The 16,008-nt window shown below is 38.4% G+C and overlaps 2 protein-coding genes and 1 pseudogene across 3 annotated transcripts; 2 read left to right on the forward strand and 1 right to left on the reverse strand.

Moving 5' to 3' along the window:
- On the forward strand, positions 1-3,453 carry LOC110687802 (pentatricopeptide repeat-containing protein At3g25210, mitochondrial-like). 2 transcript variants are annotated; one of them, XR_002504467.1, is made up of 2 exons: positions 1-2,111; positions 2,417-3,453. XR_002504467.1 is itself a non-coding variant. In XM_021864445.1 (1 exon), exon 1 carries the CDS (start codon positions 201-203, stop codon positions 1,467-1,469), a length of 1,269 nt encoding a protein of 422 aa, XP_021720137.1. In that variant the 5' UTR covers positions 1-200; the 3' UTR covers positions 1,470-2,226. The 2 variants fall into 2 exon arrangements, 1 of the variants encoding a protein (XP_021720137.1); XM_021864445.1 differs by lacking the exon at positions 2,417-3,453 and having other exon boundaries at positions 1-2,226.
- Positions 3,454-4,294: 841 nt separating this feature from the next.
- LOC110687581 lies at positions 4,295-8,380 on the reverse strand (annotated as a pseudogene).
- Positions 8,381-11,604: 3,224 nt separating this feature from the next.
- On the forward strand, positions 11,605-15,135 carry LOC110687803 (peptidyl-prolyl cis-trans isomerase FKBP15-1-like). The gene is made up of 6 exons (XM_021864446.1): positions 11,605-11,758; positions 11,862-11,917; positions 12,774-12,836; positions 13,014-13,104; positions 14,448-14,552; positions 14,815-15,135. The coding sequence occupies exons 1-6, from the start codon at positions 11,710-11,712 to the stop codon at positions 14,922-14,924; spliced, it is 474 nt and encodes a 157-aa protein (XP_021720138.1). The 5' UTR covers positions 11,605-11,709; the 3' UTR covers positions 14,925-15,135.
- Positions 15,136-16,008: the final 873 nt, after the last annotated feature.

The following is a 16,008-nucleotide window of genomic DNA, read 5'->3' on the forward strand; positions in this document are numbered from 1 at the left end:
TAAAAGTTCATTCTTTAAGTCGTGGTCCAACAATTTTATAATTATATGATAATCATGTTCATTTTTAAAATACTAAATAATCATTTTTATAACATTATGTTCACATTTTAGTACTAAATGTTCATTTTTTTTATGTGTTTATTTTCTTATTACTTAATGTTCATTTTTATTACGTTTTCATATTTTTTTTATTAAATTAAATGTTCATTTTACAGGGCGTAGTGCAACTAAGAATTATCGTAGAACAAGGAGCCAATATGACTCGTCCAAAAGTATCCAAGCCCAAACTCCATTCCAAATCTACTCGGCCCATTCCTACATCCTTCATATCACTCATTCCTCATTTTCTGCTCATTCTCTCTCCCTCCACCACCATGACAACCACCATCCTCCGCCGCACCATCACCACCAACCTCCGCCATTTTCTCTCTCCTCCCCTGCACTACCACCATCTCTCCACAACCCCACCACCCCACTTCCCCAAATCCCAAACCCCCTCAGAAAAACAATTCCAAACATGGGTCAACTTCCTCAAACCCGGGTTCACCCCTTCCGACGTTAACCACGCCTTAAACTCCCAATCCGACCCCGATTTAGCCTTCGACATCTTCCGCTGGACCTCCCACCAACGCGGCTACACCCACGACTCCTCCACTTACCTCACCATGATCCACCTCGCCGTCGCCGGCCGCCGCCACCGCCACGCCGAAGCCCTCCTCGAGGAAGTCCTCGCCGGTGCTTGCCCTGTTAGTTTACCCCTTTACAATTCCTTGATTCGATTCTGTTGCTCTCATCGTTGTTTGTTTAATCGTGCTTTTGATGTTTATAAGAAGATGATGAAGGAAGATAGTATTGATTGTAAGCCGAATTTGGAGACTTATGCTATGTTGTTTAATGTTTTGCTTAAGAAGTTTAATAAGTTGAATGTTAGTTATGTTTATTTGAATGCTGTGAGGTCTTTGAATAAGCAGATGAAGGCGCTTGGTGTGGTGCCGGATACGTATGTGTTGAATATGATTATTAAGGCGTATGCTAAGTGTTTGCAGGTTGACGAGGCGGTACGAGTGTTTCGGGAGATGGGGTTGTATGGGTGTGAGCCCAATGCGTTTAGTTATGGTTATTTGTTTAAGGGGTGTTGTGAGAAGGGGAGGGTGTGGCAGGGGTTTGGGTTTTTTAAGGAGATGAGGGAGAAAGGGTTGGTGCCCTCGAGTGGGGCGTATATGGTGTTGGTGTGTAGTTTGGCATTGGAGAGGAAGTTTGAGGACGCGGTTGAGGTTTTGCGTGATATGTTGGGGAATTCTTTGAAACCGGATTTGTTGACGTATAGGACATTGTTGGAGGAGATGTGTAGGGATGGGAAGGGAATTGAGGCTTTAGAGCTTCTTGAGGAGTTTAGGAAAAAGGATGTTGCAATGGGGGAGAGGACTTATAATGAGTTGGTGGATTCCTTGCATTTTGTGGATCGGTAGTAGGGGATGGTGTTTGTGCTTGGTTCTTGTGTTCTGTGTTTGTGCTATTCAATTAAGAATTATCATGGTATTAATGGAAATTGTCACATAATTTCGGATCATTTGGATGTCATGTCAGGACGATGGAAACAATTCTATGATTGGCCATATGCAAAGTTTGGAGTTGTAGAAGGGGCTATGATGGTCTGGAATGTTGAGTCTTAAATCCAATTGCGTGAGCAACCTGTTTCCGGCTTCCTGCCTTCTTTTAGCTGAGAAATTGGACTCATACAGGAAGCTTTTGGAGCCTTCTTTATGGTTACAGAATATGAGATATCAGTCATATCACAGGTCACAGAAATTGCCTGCAAGCTTTGTAAATGCAAATGGAAGTCTCTCTTGGTTCAGTGAGCCATAGATGGATATATTATCATTATTATGTTGGTATCTTGGATTAGTTTGTAGCCGTCTAAGTGACCTACTTGTCACAGTCTTCAGTGCATTGTCCATGGATTGGAATCATACAATTGTTATACAGACATGGCACTCTAGAGCAAGCCCTCAATTACGGCTTCTTGTAAGCTCTCGATGTATGGAAAAGATAGTTACTTCTAGCTATGCTTTGGGCTTCAAAGTATTTGTATGTTATAAATAGCATCTTCTGTAAGTGCTCTTTACTGTTAGAACCTTAATTTGTATTATCTGGATTATTTTCATATAATCTTCATCACCAAAAGTGATTTTCTTAATTTAATATTGAACACATTATCATTGTTCAGGTTTGATGTTACTAAATGTATTGATATCCAAGTGATTTTTGTTTGTACCCCTTATTGTTTTAATTTTTAATTAACAATTGGCAAGTACTTCATTTGTGATGCAGCAGATAATTTACTAGATAGAAGTATGAGTATCTATAACCAGAAGCATGGAAATTTGAACAGGACTACTTGTAAATTTTTTTGCAGAAATGTGTAAACAGTACAGTACTATAATGTTTGGTCGTCTGAAATGTTACTATTCTTAAGCGAGCAACTCAACTCCAATCTGAAGGGTAGCATAAACTGGGACTGCAAGATAATTGAAATCCAAAGTGGTCTCATTGTTCTTGCCAGCAACACTGCTTACAAAAGGTGAATGCCACCAAGAGGTATGTCCCCTTCTTCTTGCAAGGCCTGCATGTTTTAAAATCCTTCCATACTTCATACAAGTAGAACTTAAGTTTCTGTTTCTTAGCAAATTCATCCCAGCAATCATTTCGTTGTGAGTTCAATTTCAGTTCTGATCTCCACAAACATACAAGTAACTTTTACTGCGAGAAATTTTACAAGGAGTTGAGGGGTTACAGAGAGAGCAGAGAGGTTTATTGTGAGACAAGTGTTTTTTATTTGTACAGCTTAAGCAACTTTGTACGGGCTTTGTTTGAGTTTGGCTCTCTGGTATCATGTTGCAACCCCATTCTGTGTCAAATGCAACAATCGGGTTGCTCCTAGTGCTATTCCAGAATTGTAGGAGGCTGCTAATTAAGCTTACCGGGCATATTACTGGTTCATACTTCGTAAGCTACTGCAAGTAACAGAGGGGAGAAAAATAAACATTAGTCTCTAGAATACAACTACAGACTATAGAGTATTGATTAATGAAAGAGATCAGATTAGGATGATACCTTCTGCTTTGGAGGATCTGGCGTCTAAAAGTAGAATATTACTGGTTCATACTTCGTAAAAGTATTTTATAGGCAAATCTTGTCGTTGAAGAGGAAACTAATTCCTGGAAAAACGAAGATTTGAAGAGTTTGAGAACTGTCTATTCAGGAATGAGTTAGAATGTAGACCATATCACCACTTAATTGCTACAGCATTGTATTGAGTTGGCTATTTAATTAGTTGGGGGTTAGTTTTACTTATATTATGTAGTTCATTCAAGTTCTATCCGAACTAGATCTGATCAAAGAAAAACAATCCAATCTTATTTGAGGAATAAGAAATCCTATTTATACAATTTGAATCCGAACTTTATTGTGATATCTCAGACCTAAATTTATTGATTTTTTTTTTATATATATATATATATATATATATATATATATATATATATATATATATATATATTTTATATATACACAGGTAAACTTACTAGTTTTACTATATGTTGCTTACCCCAAAATTATTGAGCCAGATTTAATCTGTTTTGGCCATTCAGTTTTGTTAGTCCTTTGAAAATCAATACTCCGTACTTGATATGTAGTATTACTCAGCGATTGCTAGTTTTTAAATTAAAGAGAACCAATACTAGTGACAATAATCTTGAACTAAAAACCCAAACACTTGCATACATAAATTGCCTATTGGAATCAAGAAGACTCCAAATCATACGAAGTCACAATCATGTCCTAAGAAAAAATCGCCTTTTTTTTTTTTTTTTTTTTTTTTTTACCTTTTTCTGATATGATATAAAGTACTAAATTTAATTGAGTACTTATAGAGGAAGACCCCTTGTAAACCAAGAATAAAAGAGAGATTTGTCACCACATGACTCCTAACTAAGCGATAACCTCAAATAGTGATACCCAAACCCATCTTAAAGACGGGTTAGATGGGCAAAAGAGCCAATCTCAAATGTTTTCCTTTGAAACACATTACTCCTTATCTTCAATTCGATGTTTTCATAACACCTCTATGTACATCTGAAGCATAAAAAATGCCCTCAAGAGGCTGAAATTCGACAATAGTGGCTCATCAATGAGATGAGGACATCACTCTTCACCAACCTCTACCATTTCCAAGGGCTTACCACTGATATATACAAGTGCATAACAACATCACATAAATCAGTAGAATCTTTCATCATTGACCTACAATGTAAGTAAAGCTTTCCTCCATTGGTGGTGTAGTAGGAGCACTAGAATGATAGTTTACACTACTATAACCACTCATAGTCGTTGTCTCGCCAGCTTGCCATCGCTGAAGAGCTTGAGGAAGACTCATTGATATTTATCCTAACATAATCATAGTCACCTTCCGACTCTGCAAGCCTCCACTACTCAACCAGAGGCGACAGAACATTAACTGCGTGACTCATGTCAGGCCGTTGTTGTGGCTCCCTAGTCGTGCAGTGCCCTGATAGCTCAGCCACCTTGCAAATGCTTTCGAAAATTTCTTCATCATCTGTTTCAAGTTTGGGGTCTATGGCTTTTCTGATGCCTTCTTTGGTAATGAGGACTCTTCTGAACCAGGTTGATAATTGTGCTTGTTATTCTGGTAGGCTTTCGTCTAAGGCTTTTCTTATTAGCTCCATCAACACTACTCCGAATGCAAACACATCGACTTTGGTTGTTACTGTTCTGGTTGCTGCATTGAAATGTTGTATAGTTAAACAAAGGGAACATTTCGTTGAAAAACTAAGTAAAAAGTTATTATTTATTAAAAAATGGGACAGTTGCAAAATGGAGAGTTATATGGCAGAATACATAGGAAGCCATGACAGATTAAAGACATTGGAAATAAAAATTGAAGCCCAAATGGAAGAAAGATTCATATTAAAACTTCATGTTTTTCGTTTTTTTTTCCATTCATTTATGTTAAGAGTGGAATTAAAACTCCAATCCTAATGATTTTGATAGACATTAGTTTTTAAAAAATGGTACACAACACTAATTACACAATGTGAAAGACCATACTAGAGAAACTAATTACACAACACTAATCAAGTAATCAAAGTCAAAAATGGTACATCCTAAGATGAAAATAGATCATCTCAAACTAACAAATTAAATGGGAGGGAGGGGATATGGTTTATGAGCTTACTTACCTGCATATTTGGGTGCAAGGTAACCAAAGGTTCCTGCTAAACGTGTTTCCAACGAGTATTTTCCTTGATCGGAAGCAGATTTCACCAATCCAAAGTCCGAAACTTTGGCTCTCATGTTATCCCCAAGGAGTACATTCGACGGTTTTAAATCCCTATGAATAAAGCTTTGTTGAGCCAAGCTATGAAGGTATTCAACACCTCTAGCAACATCCAAAGCGATCACAAGTCTTTGTTTCCACGTGAGAGGGGATTGCCCTGCTTGATCATACTCGAAAAGATGATGTCCCAATGTTCCTTGAGGCATATACTCATAAACCGCAATCCTTTCATTCCCATTGACACAATATCCTAAGAGTGCCACCAAATGCCTATGTCTCACCTTAGTTAGAACCGTAATTTCTGCCTCAAACTCGCTCTTCCCTTTAGAGCCTTGGAGGTTAGATTCCATCCTCTTAACCGCGATTCCAGTCCCATCTTGAAGAACTCCCTTGTAAACTATCCCAAACCCTCCTCGGCCTAGAATGTTGCTATCACTGAAATTATCGGTCACCTCACGAAGGACTTCAATTGGGATGTTATCACCATGGTCAAACAAAATTTGCCCGTTACTTAGCACACCACTTTTATCAATTGGATTTCCTTTAGAATATTTTCCATTTGGGCTCGTCTTCAAATCTTTCGCCTTACTCTTCTTCTCCTTGTAAAAGTTTTACTTCTTTGAGCCGTACACCTTCATAAACAACAACCTCTTGAAACGCGGGTGCAAGAGAACTCCTGCAGCTAGTATAAGAACTAAAGCAGCAATAACAATCCCCGCGATCTCATAGGAAGAAAGACGCGATTTCAACGAATGTGAAGGACTACCATTTGTTCCGGAAGGAGAGTTAGTCATATCAGGAGGTGACTTTAAAGATTTAGTAGTATCAACACTTGTCCCTAAGAAAGGATTCCCATTAGGTACCTTTCCTGTTAAGCTATTGTTAGAAACATCAAATCTTTGCAACATTTTAAGGTTTGTTAAAACACTTGGTATTGTTCCAACAAGGTCATTACCATTCAAAATGATGGAAGTAAGTGAAGTTAGATTAGCAAACGACGGCGAAATAAATCCACCCCAATTCTGCTTAGCAAAGTTCACCACCACAACATTCCTTTAGAATCACAAGTCACATGAGCCCAGTTATTACAAGGGGTAATTCCAAGTTTCTCTTCTTGATAAACATGGAATGTATCTTAAGGGGCTAAATTTGTATTTTTTACGTTGGAAATTGGGGGTACATTGGTCATTCGGTATATCTGTCAATTATCACATAGTCAAGTTGGGTAACGGGGTTAACAGACGCTGAATTGGGGTAAGGTATTCACTTCACGGAATTACTCCGAACATCCTCACTTTCTCTCTCCTCATCCTAACCCAGCACCCCTTTCCTCCATGGAAATACCACCACCAACAAATTCTCTTTCCTTCCTGGATTCTCCGCCCTTTTCTCTATCCACCTCACCATCAATGCAAGACAAAATCGTCTGCGCCACCAACGTCCATGTTCTTCTTCCTCCATTCTCTCACCTCCATTAAAGGAAATCAAAACCTCCAATACAGAAATTGGAACGCACGAACAACCTCAATGGAAGAGGAAGACAAACCTTGCCCTTAAGGGTTAGCCATGCCATAATTTTTCCAATTTTTTTAGGGTATTTCGTTTTGATTCGGTGGCAAAGCCGCCGGAAAGGCGAATGTGAGTGAAGAAGATAGGGGCAACGAAGGTGATGGTGGTTTGCGAGCAAAATGATGACGGAAAAAATGGCAATTCGCACCTGTTTGATGGAGTAACTTTGGTTGTAACAATAAATTGGATGGATGTTAAAGAACGACGTTAACAGCAGTAAATTCATCATTTCACACCTTCTAAACCGGTCCACATCAGCAGTTTGAGTGAATGTTACAGTCAACACTTCCTTTCATTATAATATTATTACTTTACAATTCCCAATGCTTTATAATTTCTTAAATGCCATTAGAGAAACGCTCCCTGTTTCTCAAGAAGAGGAATTAGGGCACGCCCTATTACAAGCATCATTTCCTTTCCATGAATCGGCTAAATCGCTAGGGTAACCCAAGGAACCTACAATATCAAGCAACGTAGTGACTTGAGGATCACAAGGGCCTGGTGTATCCTTACAAAAGTATTAGTGAACCCTAGGGAGACTTGAACACCTCTCGCGAAAGCTGACATTGGACCTTGAAGCTTATTGTTTTGCATAGAAATGTTTACCAAATGAGGCAGTTTGCTCAAAGAAGGTGGAACCACTCCGGTCAATTGGTTATCCCTTAGTTGAAGATCAAACAATGAGGTGCAATTCGAAAGGTCGGGTATTGGACCAAAGAAGGCATTTTGTTGAACCCATAATTGTGCTAAACTAGGCATTTTTCCTAACACGTCAAGGACTCCTGAGTGTCCTTGTTTTTGGTTGTTTATCCATACATATTGAATGCCTGACCCCGCGAAAGAGTCAGGCAAGGAACCGGTGAGGTTGTTGTAGGAGAGTCTTAGGTCTTTTAAGCTAGGGAAGGCCCCAAAAATGTCAGGAATGGATCCAACCAAGTTTGTATTAGAGGCGCGACACTCTTGCAAAGAGGACGACTCAGATAGCCCATTGGGGAGGCTCCAGCTACGTAAAGGGTTGTCATTGATACTTAATGTTTGGAGGTTTTGTAGGCCGACAAGAAAGTTGGGAGAAAGGATAGAGGATGAGAAAGAGTTGTGTCATGTTGGCGAGGGGCGGGATGGTGCCTGTAAGTTGGTTATTTTGGAGAGAAAGAGATTGTAGGCTAGAGAGTTGGTTGATTTTTGAGTGTATGGTACCGGATATGGACCTGGAGGCGAGGCTAATGGAAGTGACACGATTGGAGGAATCACAACTTACACCTTGCCATTTGCATGGGTTTTCGCCTAACCAGTTAGGAGGGGTTTGGTCTAAGGAGCTTGATAGTTTCTTCATTATGGTTGCGTCGTCAGCGGTGGCAAGGGAAAGAGTGGAGAGAAAGAGGAAGAAGACGACAGCGATAACCACCATGGTGGTGGTGGTGTGGAGTTTGTCGTCATCTTCTTCCATGGCTCTCTCTCTCCAGGGGAGAGGATGAATGTATGAAGGAGCTGAAGAGAGAAAGAGAGGAGAGAGAAGGGAGGTTTTGTGATGGGAGCTTAATTTGAGGGGTAATAAACTAAGGGGTCGTTTGGTTCGCTGTAATGGGGAAAGGGAATGGGAATGATTACCTTTGTTGGTGTTTGTTTTCCCTCTTTTGTCATTCCCATTCCTCCTTTTTATGTTTGGGTTTACCTAAAATCCTCCTAATCCCATTCCCCACCCCCTACCTTCCCCATTCCTTTCCCCAATCGCCACCATATCCCTTAACCCTAAACCACCTCGCCGGGACTAGTAGCACCTCGCCGGAACTCACTGCACCTCGCCGGATGCTTTCCGGCCTTCCCCCGACCCTCGCCGCCCTTTGCCGCCCCTCCTCCCACCTGGAAACCCTCCCCCCACCCACGTATAACCCTTAAAAAATCCTCCCCTCCACCGGAACCAAAGGCCGCACCTCACCGAACGTGGTTTGTGGGGTTGCTTGGCTAGGTTTCGGTCGTGGTTTCGTCGTACCTCACCGGACGTGGGTTTGGATTTCGGTCGTGGTTTGTGGGGTTGCGTGGTTGGGTTTCGGTCGTGGTTCGTGGGGTTGCTTGGTTGGGTTTCGGTCTTTGTGGTTCTTGGGGGTGGCGTGGGTTTGGATTTGGGTTCGGGAGTGGCTGGAGAAGGTGGGGTGGTTGGAGAAGGTGGAAAAAAATGAAGGACGGGTGTTGTGGTGGTGATGTGGTGGTGCAATGGTGGTGGGTGATTCCCTAGCTTTTTTTTTTGTAAACAAACAATATGCTTAATTTTGAGGGTTTCATTTCATTATCCTCCATTCCCTTTCTGCATTGCATTTCGATTCCCCTATGCGAATCAAACGGCCCCTAATAATGAATGGTTTATGGTTGTTAGGAGAAAGGTAATAATATGTTATATCCATGTCTGGTTGTTTTAATGTAGCTTAATTTGCATTATTATATGCATATAGAGGAATTTTTAGTTTAATACAACTACAACTAGATTATAACCCACGTAACAAATTTTAATTATGTTAATTTTTGACTTGATCTGTTTGATCCAAAAACTTTGGAATTTGGCAGGACAAAAAAATGGAAGGAGCTTAGGAAGATTAAATCTTCCCTATGCAATAATGACAATGTAATAATGACAATCCTAATTGAGAGAAATAAAAACATTGATCTAGTCATGCATGTACATCTCGATCAATGTTCTTATCGTGACAATTGCGATTAATTAAATATAGAATTAATACACCGCACGTTCTACAAAATTTTTATTTTTGGGGGTAATACTAAACTAATTTAGTCGATTTTCTATTAATGATTGTCAATTCTTTGATTATTTCCTATTTGGATATATTTTACGGAGTATGTCCTTTCCCCCTCTTCCCTAAGATTTTAAGTAAACCCCTCAAAATGCAAATCGATAAATCTAATTATTCCTCTAGCAATTCGTCTCTCACCATAATAGTTCCATAGCCAATACTATGAATTTCATTCACCATATCTATTTTCAACATATGAGTTATGTAAAAGAAAAAAACCTATAAAGCCAATGTTACCACAACTTTGTTGCCTTGTTGGTCCATGGGTTACTTGTTCTATCGTTGAAAGTTAGCTTCTTATATTGATATTAGTATAGTCTATACGATAAGGAGTACTAGTAATTGACAAAGGTAGTTATACTGTTATACCCATATTACCAGTATAACTAACGCCGTAATTGGTGAGAAATTCACCTTGTAACCTTGAGGTCATAAGGCCGAATCCTCCTAACTGTGTTACTTGGGGATGAGGATCCCTTACCTTCTCCCCCACTTCCAAGTGTCTGACCCGCAAATATCAGATTAAAAAAAAATCACGAGAATTGAGGTCTAATCAATTCTTCTTCTTACCAAAAAAAAAAAATAAAATAAAAAAAAATATAATAAAATCTTGAAGGTATGTAATTCCAATAGAGGGGAATAGGTCGGAGTGGATCTCATGAAATGTTGCTACGTTATATGGACGGGTTTGATACTTGAGTTAAACGAGAGAAACTCGTAACCTTGTGAAAGAGAAAGGAAAAAAAAAAAGCATGAAAAGTAGACTTGACAAAACTAACTATGACTTGAACGAAACCAACCCAACAGAAATTAATCATAATTGTGTGAAATTTATGACTAAAATTGTGTGAAATTTATGACTAAATATTATTCCACATCTCGTACTGTAGCACTGTCAAAAACCGAACTGAACTGGTGAAACCGAATCGTTTCAACCGATGCGAATGAGAACCGAACCGATTAAAAACCGATTTTATGAAACCGAAAACCGACCCGAACCGCATGTTAGTAAAACCGTAACCGAACCGATCCGAGTAAACGTTAAATTGTTTAAGAACCGAACCAAATCTAAATCGAACCGTTTCTAACCCGAAACCGTTTAAACTGGCATAAAAACCGTTTACACCGAACCGTTAACAAACTGCAACCCGTTTGCACCGAACCGTTTATAAACCAAACTGATTATAAACCAAACCGCTTATAAACCGAACCGTTTATGAACCGAATCGCTTATAATTCAAACCGTTTACAAACCACTTCCTACTAGGAGTATTTTGAACGACTCAATAAAAATCCGATTTTTTAAAATCAAAAACAGACCCAAACCGTAATTTAGTAAACCTAAAATAAAACTGATCCAAATAATATTAAATCGTAGAAGAACTGAACTCGTTAACAAACCAAACCAGTTATAAATCGAACTAAAATAAAACTGAACTAAAAAAGAAACGAACCGTTTCTAACCGGGATAAAAACCATTAACAAACCGCAACTCATCTGCACCGAACCGTTTACTACCCGGACCGTTTACAACCCGAACCGTTTACAACCCGAACCGTTTACAACCCGAACCGAATTTAAACCGGGATAAAAACCGTTTACACCGAACCGTTAACAAACCGCAACCCGTTTGCACCGAACCGTTTACAACCCGAACCGAATTTAAACCGTTCAAGAATAAACCGAAACCGAATCGAACCGATAATTATTTAAACCGAACTGAAACCGAACCCGTAAGACATTTGAACGATTTCAAACCGACCCGATTTCAAACCGAACCGAAACCGAACTGTCAAATCGTTTTGACAGTACTAAGTCGTACGAATAAACTCGAAAGTGGTTGAACCCCATGTTACCCAACCTGAACTCGAACCAATGACCCATACAACCTCTTAAAATTCACATCTTGACGCATTGACAAACGGGTATAAATCGATAAAGGAAGTGAGGTGGGAAGGAGTTGCAGTAAATCAAGAAACAATGGCGAGAGCATTTGGGATCTTACTTTTTCTTGCGCTGATCGCATTAGGTAACTATTTTGGTATTTTCGTTCTTCCCTTGTCTTCTTCTCTAATTCCAACTCCCATTTTTTTTTGGATCTGACATTCTGATTAAATCCCATTAATGTACAGGTACAGCTTATGCTAAAAAGTCAGATGATGTCAAAGAATTACAGATCGGTGTCAAGGTATAATCTTTCTTTCATTTTTCTGATTTTGAGTTCGAATATTATTCTCATATGCATCAAAGTATATACAAAGTATTTTCTGATCTTTAATTGAAGGTGTAATTATTTTGTGGATGGGTTTGCGATTTTTTGGGAGTATGATGTTGATTTCATTACTTCTCATTGAATTGATTGAAATGAAATGATATGTATTGATTATTGTTGAAATTAACTGATTTATACTGGCTTTAACGATATAACTGATTTTTATTGAATTTGATAATTAAAATTGATAGTGTCTGAATAATTATTTCCGAGTTGAGAAGAGAAGAGCCTTAGCCAATTAGGGGGAACTCAGAGTTGTTTTTTCCTGCATTTATGAATTTAAATTAATTATTAATATCCTATGCTTAACTAAAATTTTAGCACCATTTTCTTCAATAAATTTTTATATGATGTGGGTTATTTCCGTTTTGGCCTTTAAATATAATAGGTCAAGTCTTTAGCCCTTGATTCGGAAGTATACCGTCTTTCTCTTTCTCTTTTCAGTAAAAAATTTCAATTTTACTGTAGTTTATGACTGGCGGGCTATGTTCAATGTGCTTTGTTGGTTTACTAATCTGTTTTGTTTTCGGATGATGTTTTGAGCATCTATATTTAGAGATGCTGGATTTTACTAGGTAGTACACTAGTACGTGTGTGTTTTGTTTAGATTAGTTGTCGCTAACTTTTGCTCATAGGCTCGAACAACATATGCATCAGAAACACCACCCCTTGGTGATCTGGTGCCCCATATGGTCTAATACTCTTATATGCGCTCTTATATAGTTACTTCGTATATATGGTAGGAACTTACCGTCTGCTTTGATTATTACAGTATAAGCCAGCATCTTGTGAGACCAAGGCTCACAAAGGTGATAAAGTCAAGGTCCACTATCGGGTTAGTTCTCTTCTTGCTTATTTCACATTTGTAAAGTTTTGATTAGTTCATCAAATTTGCTGCACAATGTAACTCGTGAAGAACTACAACAATCTTTATAGAGAATTAGAGATAGCTGCAAACAACTTCAAGAATGGTGTACTGATACTATCTATTATTTGTTACCTCATTTGGCAGGGACAACTGACAGATGGGACTGTTTTCGATTCTAGCTTTGAAAGGGGTGACCCCATTGAGTTTCAACTTGGTAGTGGCCAAGTGATCAAAGGTACCCTGAAATTTGCTAATTTTATGTCAGTTTTGTTTCTAACTTGTTTAGTACAACAAAAGTGATTATAGATTTGTAGTAGTCCAAAAAATGTGATGATTAATACACAGATAGACCCAATTTTACAGTTTTAAATTGAAACATATGTAAACCATTGCTCCTGCTCACCTACCTGCCTTCCCCACAGTTTACATAGCCTGAGTTTTTGTTCATATCCCTGACATCTTCTATGACAGATTCACTTCTTACTTGTTGTGGTTTGAGCAAATATACAATTGTTGATAATATGTGTATGGGACCAATACAGTCAATACACCATCAAGGCATTAACTTGGGTGATTGTTTAGAATTTAGATGTTTAACTTCTGCCAATTTTTAAAAGTATACCTGTGACCTGAATTGAAACATACATGTGTCCAAGTAAACAATATTTGAAATGGGGAATTCAAGGTAGAACTTGAAAGGAAGTCTGCTATTAACGCGCTTGCACAGTTGCACTTATCAGTATGGTGCTACTGATATTTCTCGTGGACTGTTTCTAGGTCTGCAATTCACTTTGCAACATGTATAAGAAGATGCCCTGGAAGCTAATATCATAAAGTCAAATCATGTACCTCATTGTTTCTTTATTCTTTGTGAAATTATCCACATGTCTGCACAATACCAATTTTTTGAAAAAAAGGGATGGGTAAGGAATAAGGAGTAAATTCCTTATGTTACCACACCATGATACTCCTGTCGTATTATGTTGGTTGTCCTCCGTATATTATGTCTCCATACTATTGTTTCTTCTTGGTCAATGAATGATTATTCACCTAATCATATCTTTCAATTCCATTCTAACCTCTTTTTGATTGAATCTTAATCATAAGAAGTAAAATAGGTCAGTCACTGTAGCTTGTGGAATAGGAGGCAGTAGAAATTTTGAACTCAAATATGATCACCTTTAAATTTTTGTCAACCTGTTGCCTATTTCTGTGCGCATGTGCTATGTATTTGTCGTTGCTGCTAAACTTTAATTATTGTATCACTTGGACATTGGAACAAATATGTATTTCATTAATATCTTTTCAACTTTATGTTTCATGAGTAGTTGGGTTTGTTTAGGACATCTAAAGTAAGATGTAAAACTTGTTAAAAATTTGTTGGTTTCAAGACATGTTACTTAAGATGTAAAACTTGTTGCTAAATATTTGTTGATTTCAGTCAAACTAAGATGTAAAATCTTAATCTTTGAAGGTGACCTAAGATTTGGGATCAAAATTGGACCCAATCATTGTCCTTTATATTGATTCTTTATAAACCAAAGATTAAGTTGGTATTAACAATTATGTTTAATGCAGGTTGGGACCAGGGACTGCTGGGGATGTGTGTGGGCGAGAAGAGGAAATTGAAAATACCTGCAAAGCTCGGTTATGGGGAGCAAGGATCTCCCCCAACTATTCCAGGTACACTTTGACTTATCTCTAGTGTGAAAAGTTAAAGTGTGGCTATTACATGTAACCATAACTTTCAATCATGGCAAAACTAGTGTTTTCTAGTTTTTCTCTAGTTACTTTGTGTCTGATTATGTGCTCGTTAGAATTAGGCTTTTAGCTGTTGTTTTGGAAAATGACTTCCAATTATTACTCGTAAATCTCATGCTTTTAAGATTCTTAATTATTGTTAATGTTTTGTTTTGTAATTCCTTAACTCCCTTTATGTTTGCAGGTGGAGCAACTCTTATCTTCGACACTGAGCTTGTTTCCGTGAATGGGGCTCCATCTAGTGGAGCTGAAGACATTGATGACATTGAAGACTTCGATGATGAGGAACTATAGACTGGGAAGAGCAGTCTCTTAAATTTTGTGCGCAAAGTAGACATATAATGGTATTGAGTTGCGCAGAATAGTTCGTAGCTTTTTGTTGGCTTCCTTCTCTTATCATTTGAGCAGGAGGTCCATCTTGTAAAACCTTGTTGAAGTGAGAGATCATAAAAATTTCACTTTTACTTAGTATTAGTAATGGGAAAATAACCTTGTCTTCCATCTATTTTGCTTAGCTATATATTCAAGTTAATGCGTTCAAGTTAAGATAAGCTCAATTATATCTATTTAATCTTTTCTCCGTTGTAGAATTACACAATTACACCCTTACTTTAAGGAGTAAAAGGTGGTTTGGGTGAGTATACCCTTTGAGATAGGGATGTGCATTGGTTGGGTAAATGCCCTAAATGGACACACAATTACCCATATCAATATTATTATTGATCGGAAACTGATATCAAAATATTGAATTCGACCCTGTATTCCGAAAATTTCATTGGACTAAGCATAAGCTCATGGAGTAAACCAATCACAAAATACAAATTCAACATATTTCATCATCCTAAAATCAATTGGGAATACTTGAGAGTAATACGAACCCATCATTATGAAGATTGCAAGATAAAGATAAATCAAATTTATCATAGAGCAATTAGACTAGCAAGGATCAATTGCACATAGCCCCAAACCATTTTAATTAGGGGATTTTGCTCCCACCAATCGGAATGCGCCACGTGGGCCAATCAGGTCCTGCCAAGTGTCCCCCAGTTGGACATCTCAGGGCTTGCCACGTGGCACACGCTTATTCGTCCACCCTGGACTTATTATGTCATGACACGTGGCATACTCCATGCCTAATGGAGAAGCGGTCACCTAGGCCCAACTTCCGAGGGAAGCCCAATCAGCCCAAGGTTAACCTAAACCTAGATTGGCACGTTTCCCGAGGTTATAAATACCTCCCTTAATCCTCATTAAGGGAGATAACGCAGATTACACACATTAAACACTCTCACCTAGAGAGACCCAATCACTTTAATTTCCGCATTAATTACTCCTTAATCAAGTACTAACTTGACCGTCGGAGGCGGATCTCCAATCA

This window comes from Chenopodium quinoa, unplaced genomic scaffold (assembly GCF_001683475.1).
Source record: "Chenopodium quinoa cultivar QQ74 unplaced genomic scaffold, ASM168347v1, whole genome shotgun sequence".
Taxonomy (NCBI): domain Eukaryota; kingdom Viridiplantae; phylum Streptophyta; class Magnoliopsida; order Caryophyllales; family Amaranthaceae; genus Chenopodium; species Chenopodium quinoa.

Excerpts from the sequence above, each read along its gene's own strand:
- LOC110687802 (XM_021864445.1), top strand. The coding sequence starts at position 201 with ATGTTCATTTTACAGGGCGTAGTGCAACTAAGAATTATCGTAGAACAA.
- LOC110687803 (XM_021864446.1), top strand. The coding sequence starts at position 11,710 with ATGGCGAGAGCATTTGGGATCTTACTTTTTCTTGCGCTGATCGCATTA. Across the intron at positions 12,837-13,013 it reads AAGTCAAGGTCCACTATCGG|GGACAACTGACAGATGGGAC; the intron begins GTTAGTTCTCTT and ends CTCATTTGGCAG. Across the intron at positions 14,553-14,814 it reads ATCTCCCCCAACTATTCCAG|GTGGAGCAACTCTTATCTTC; the intron begins GTACACTTTGAC and ends TTATGTTTGCAG.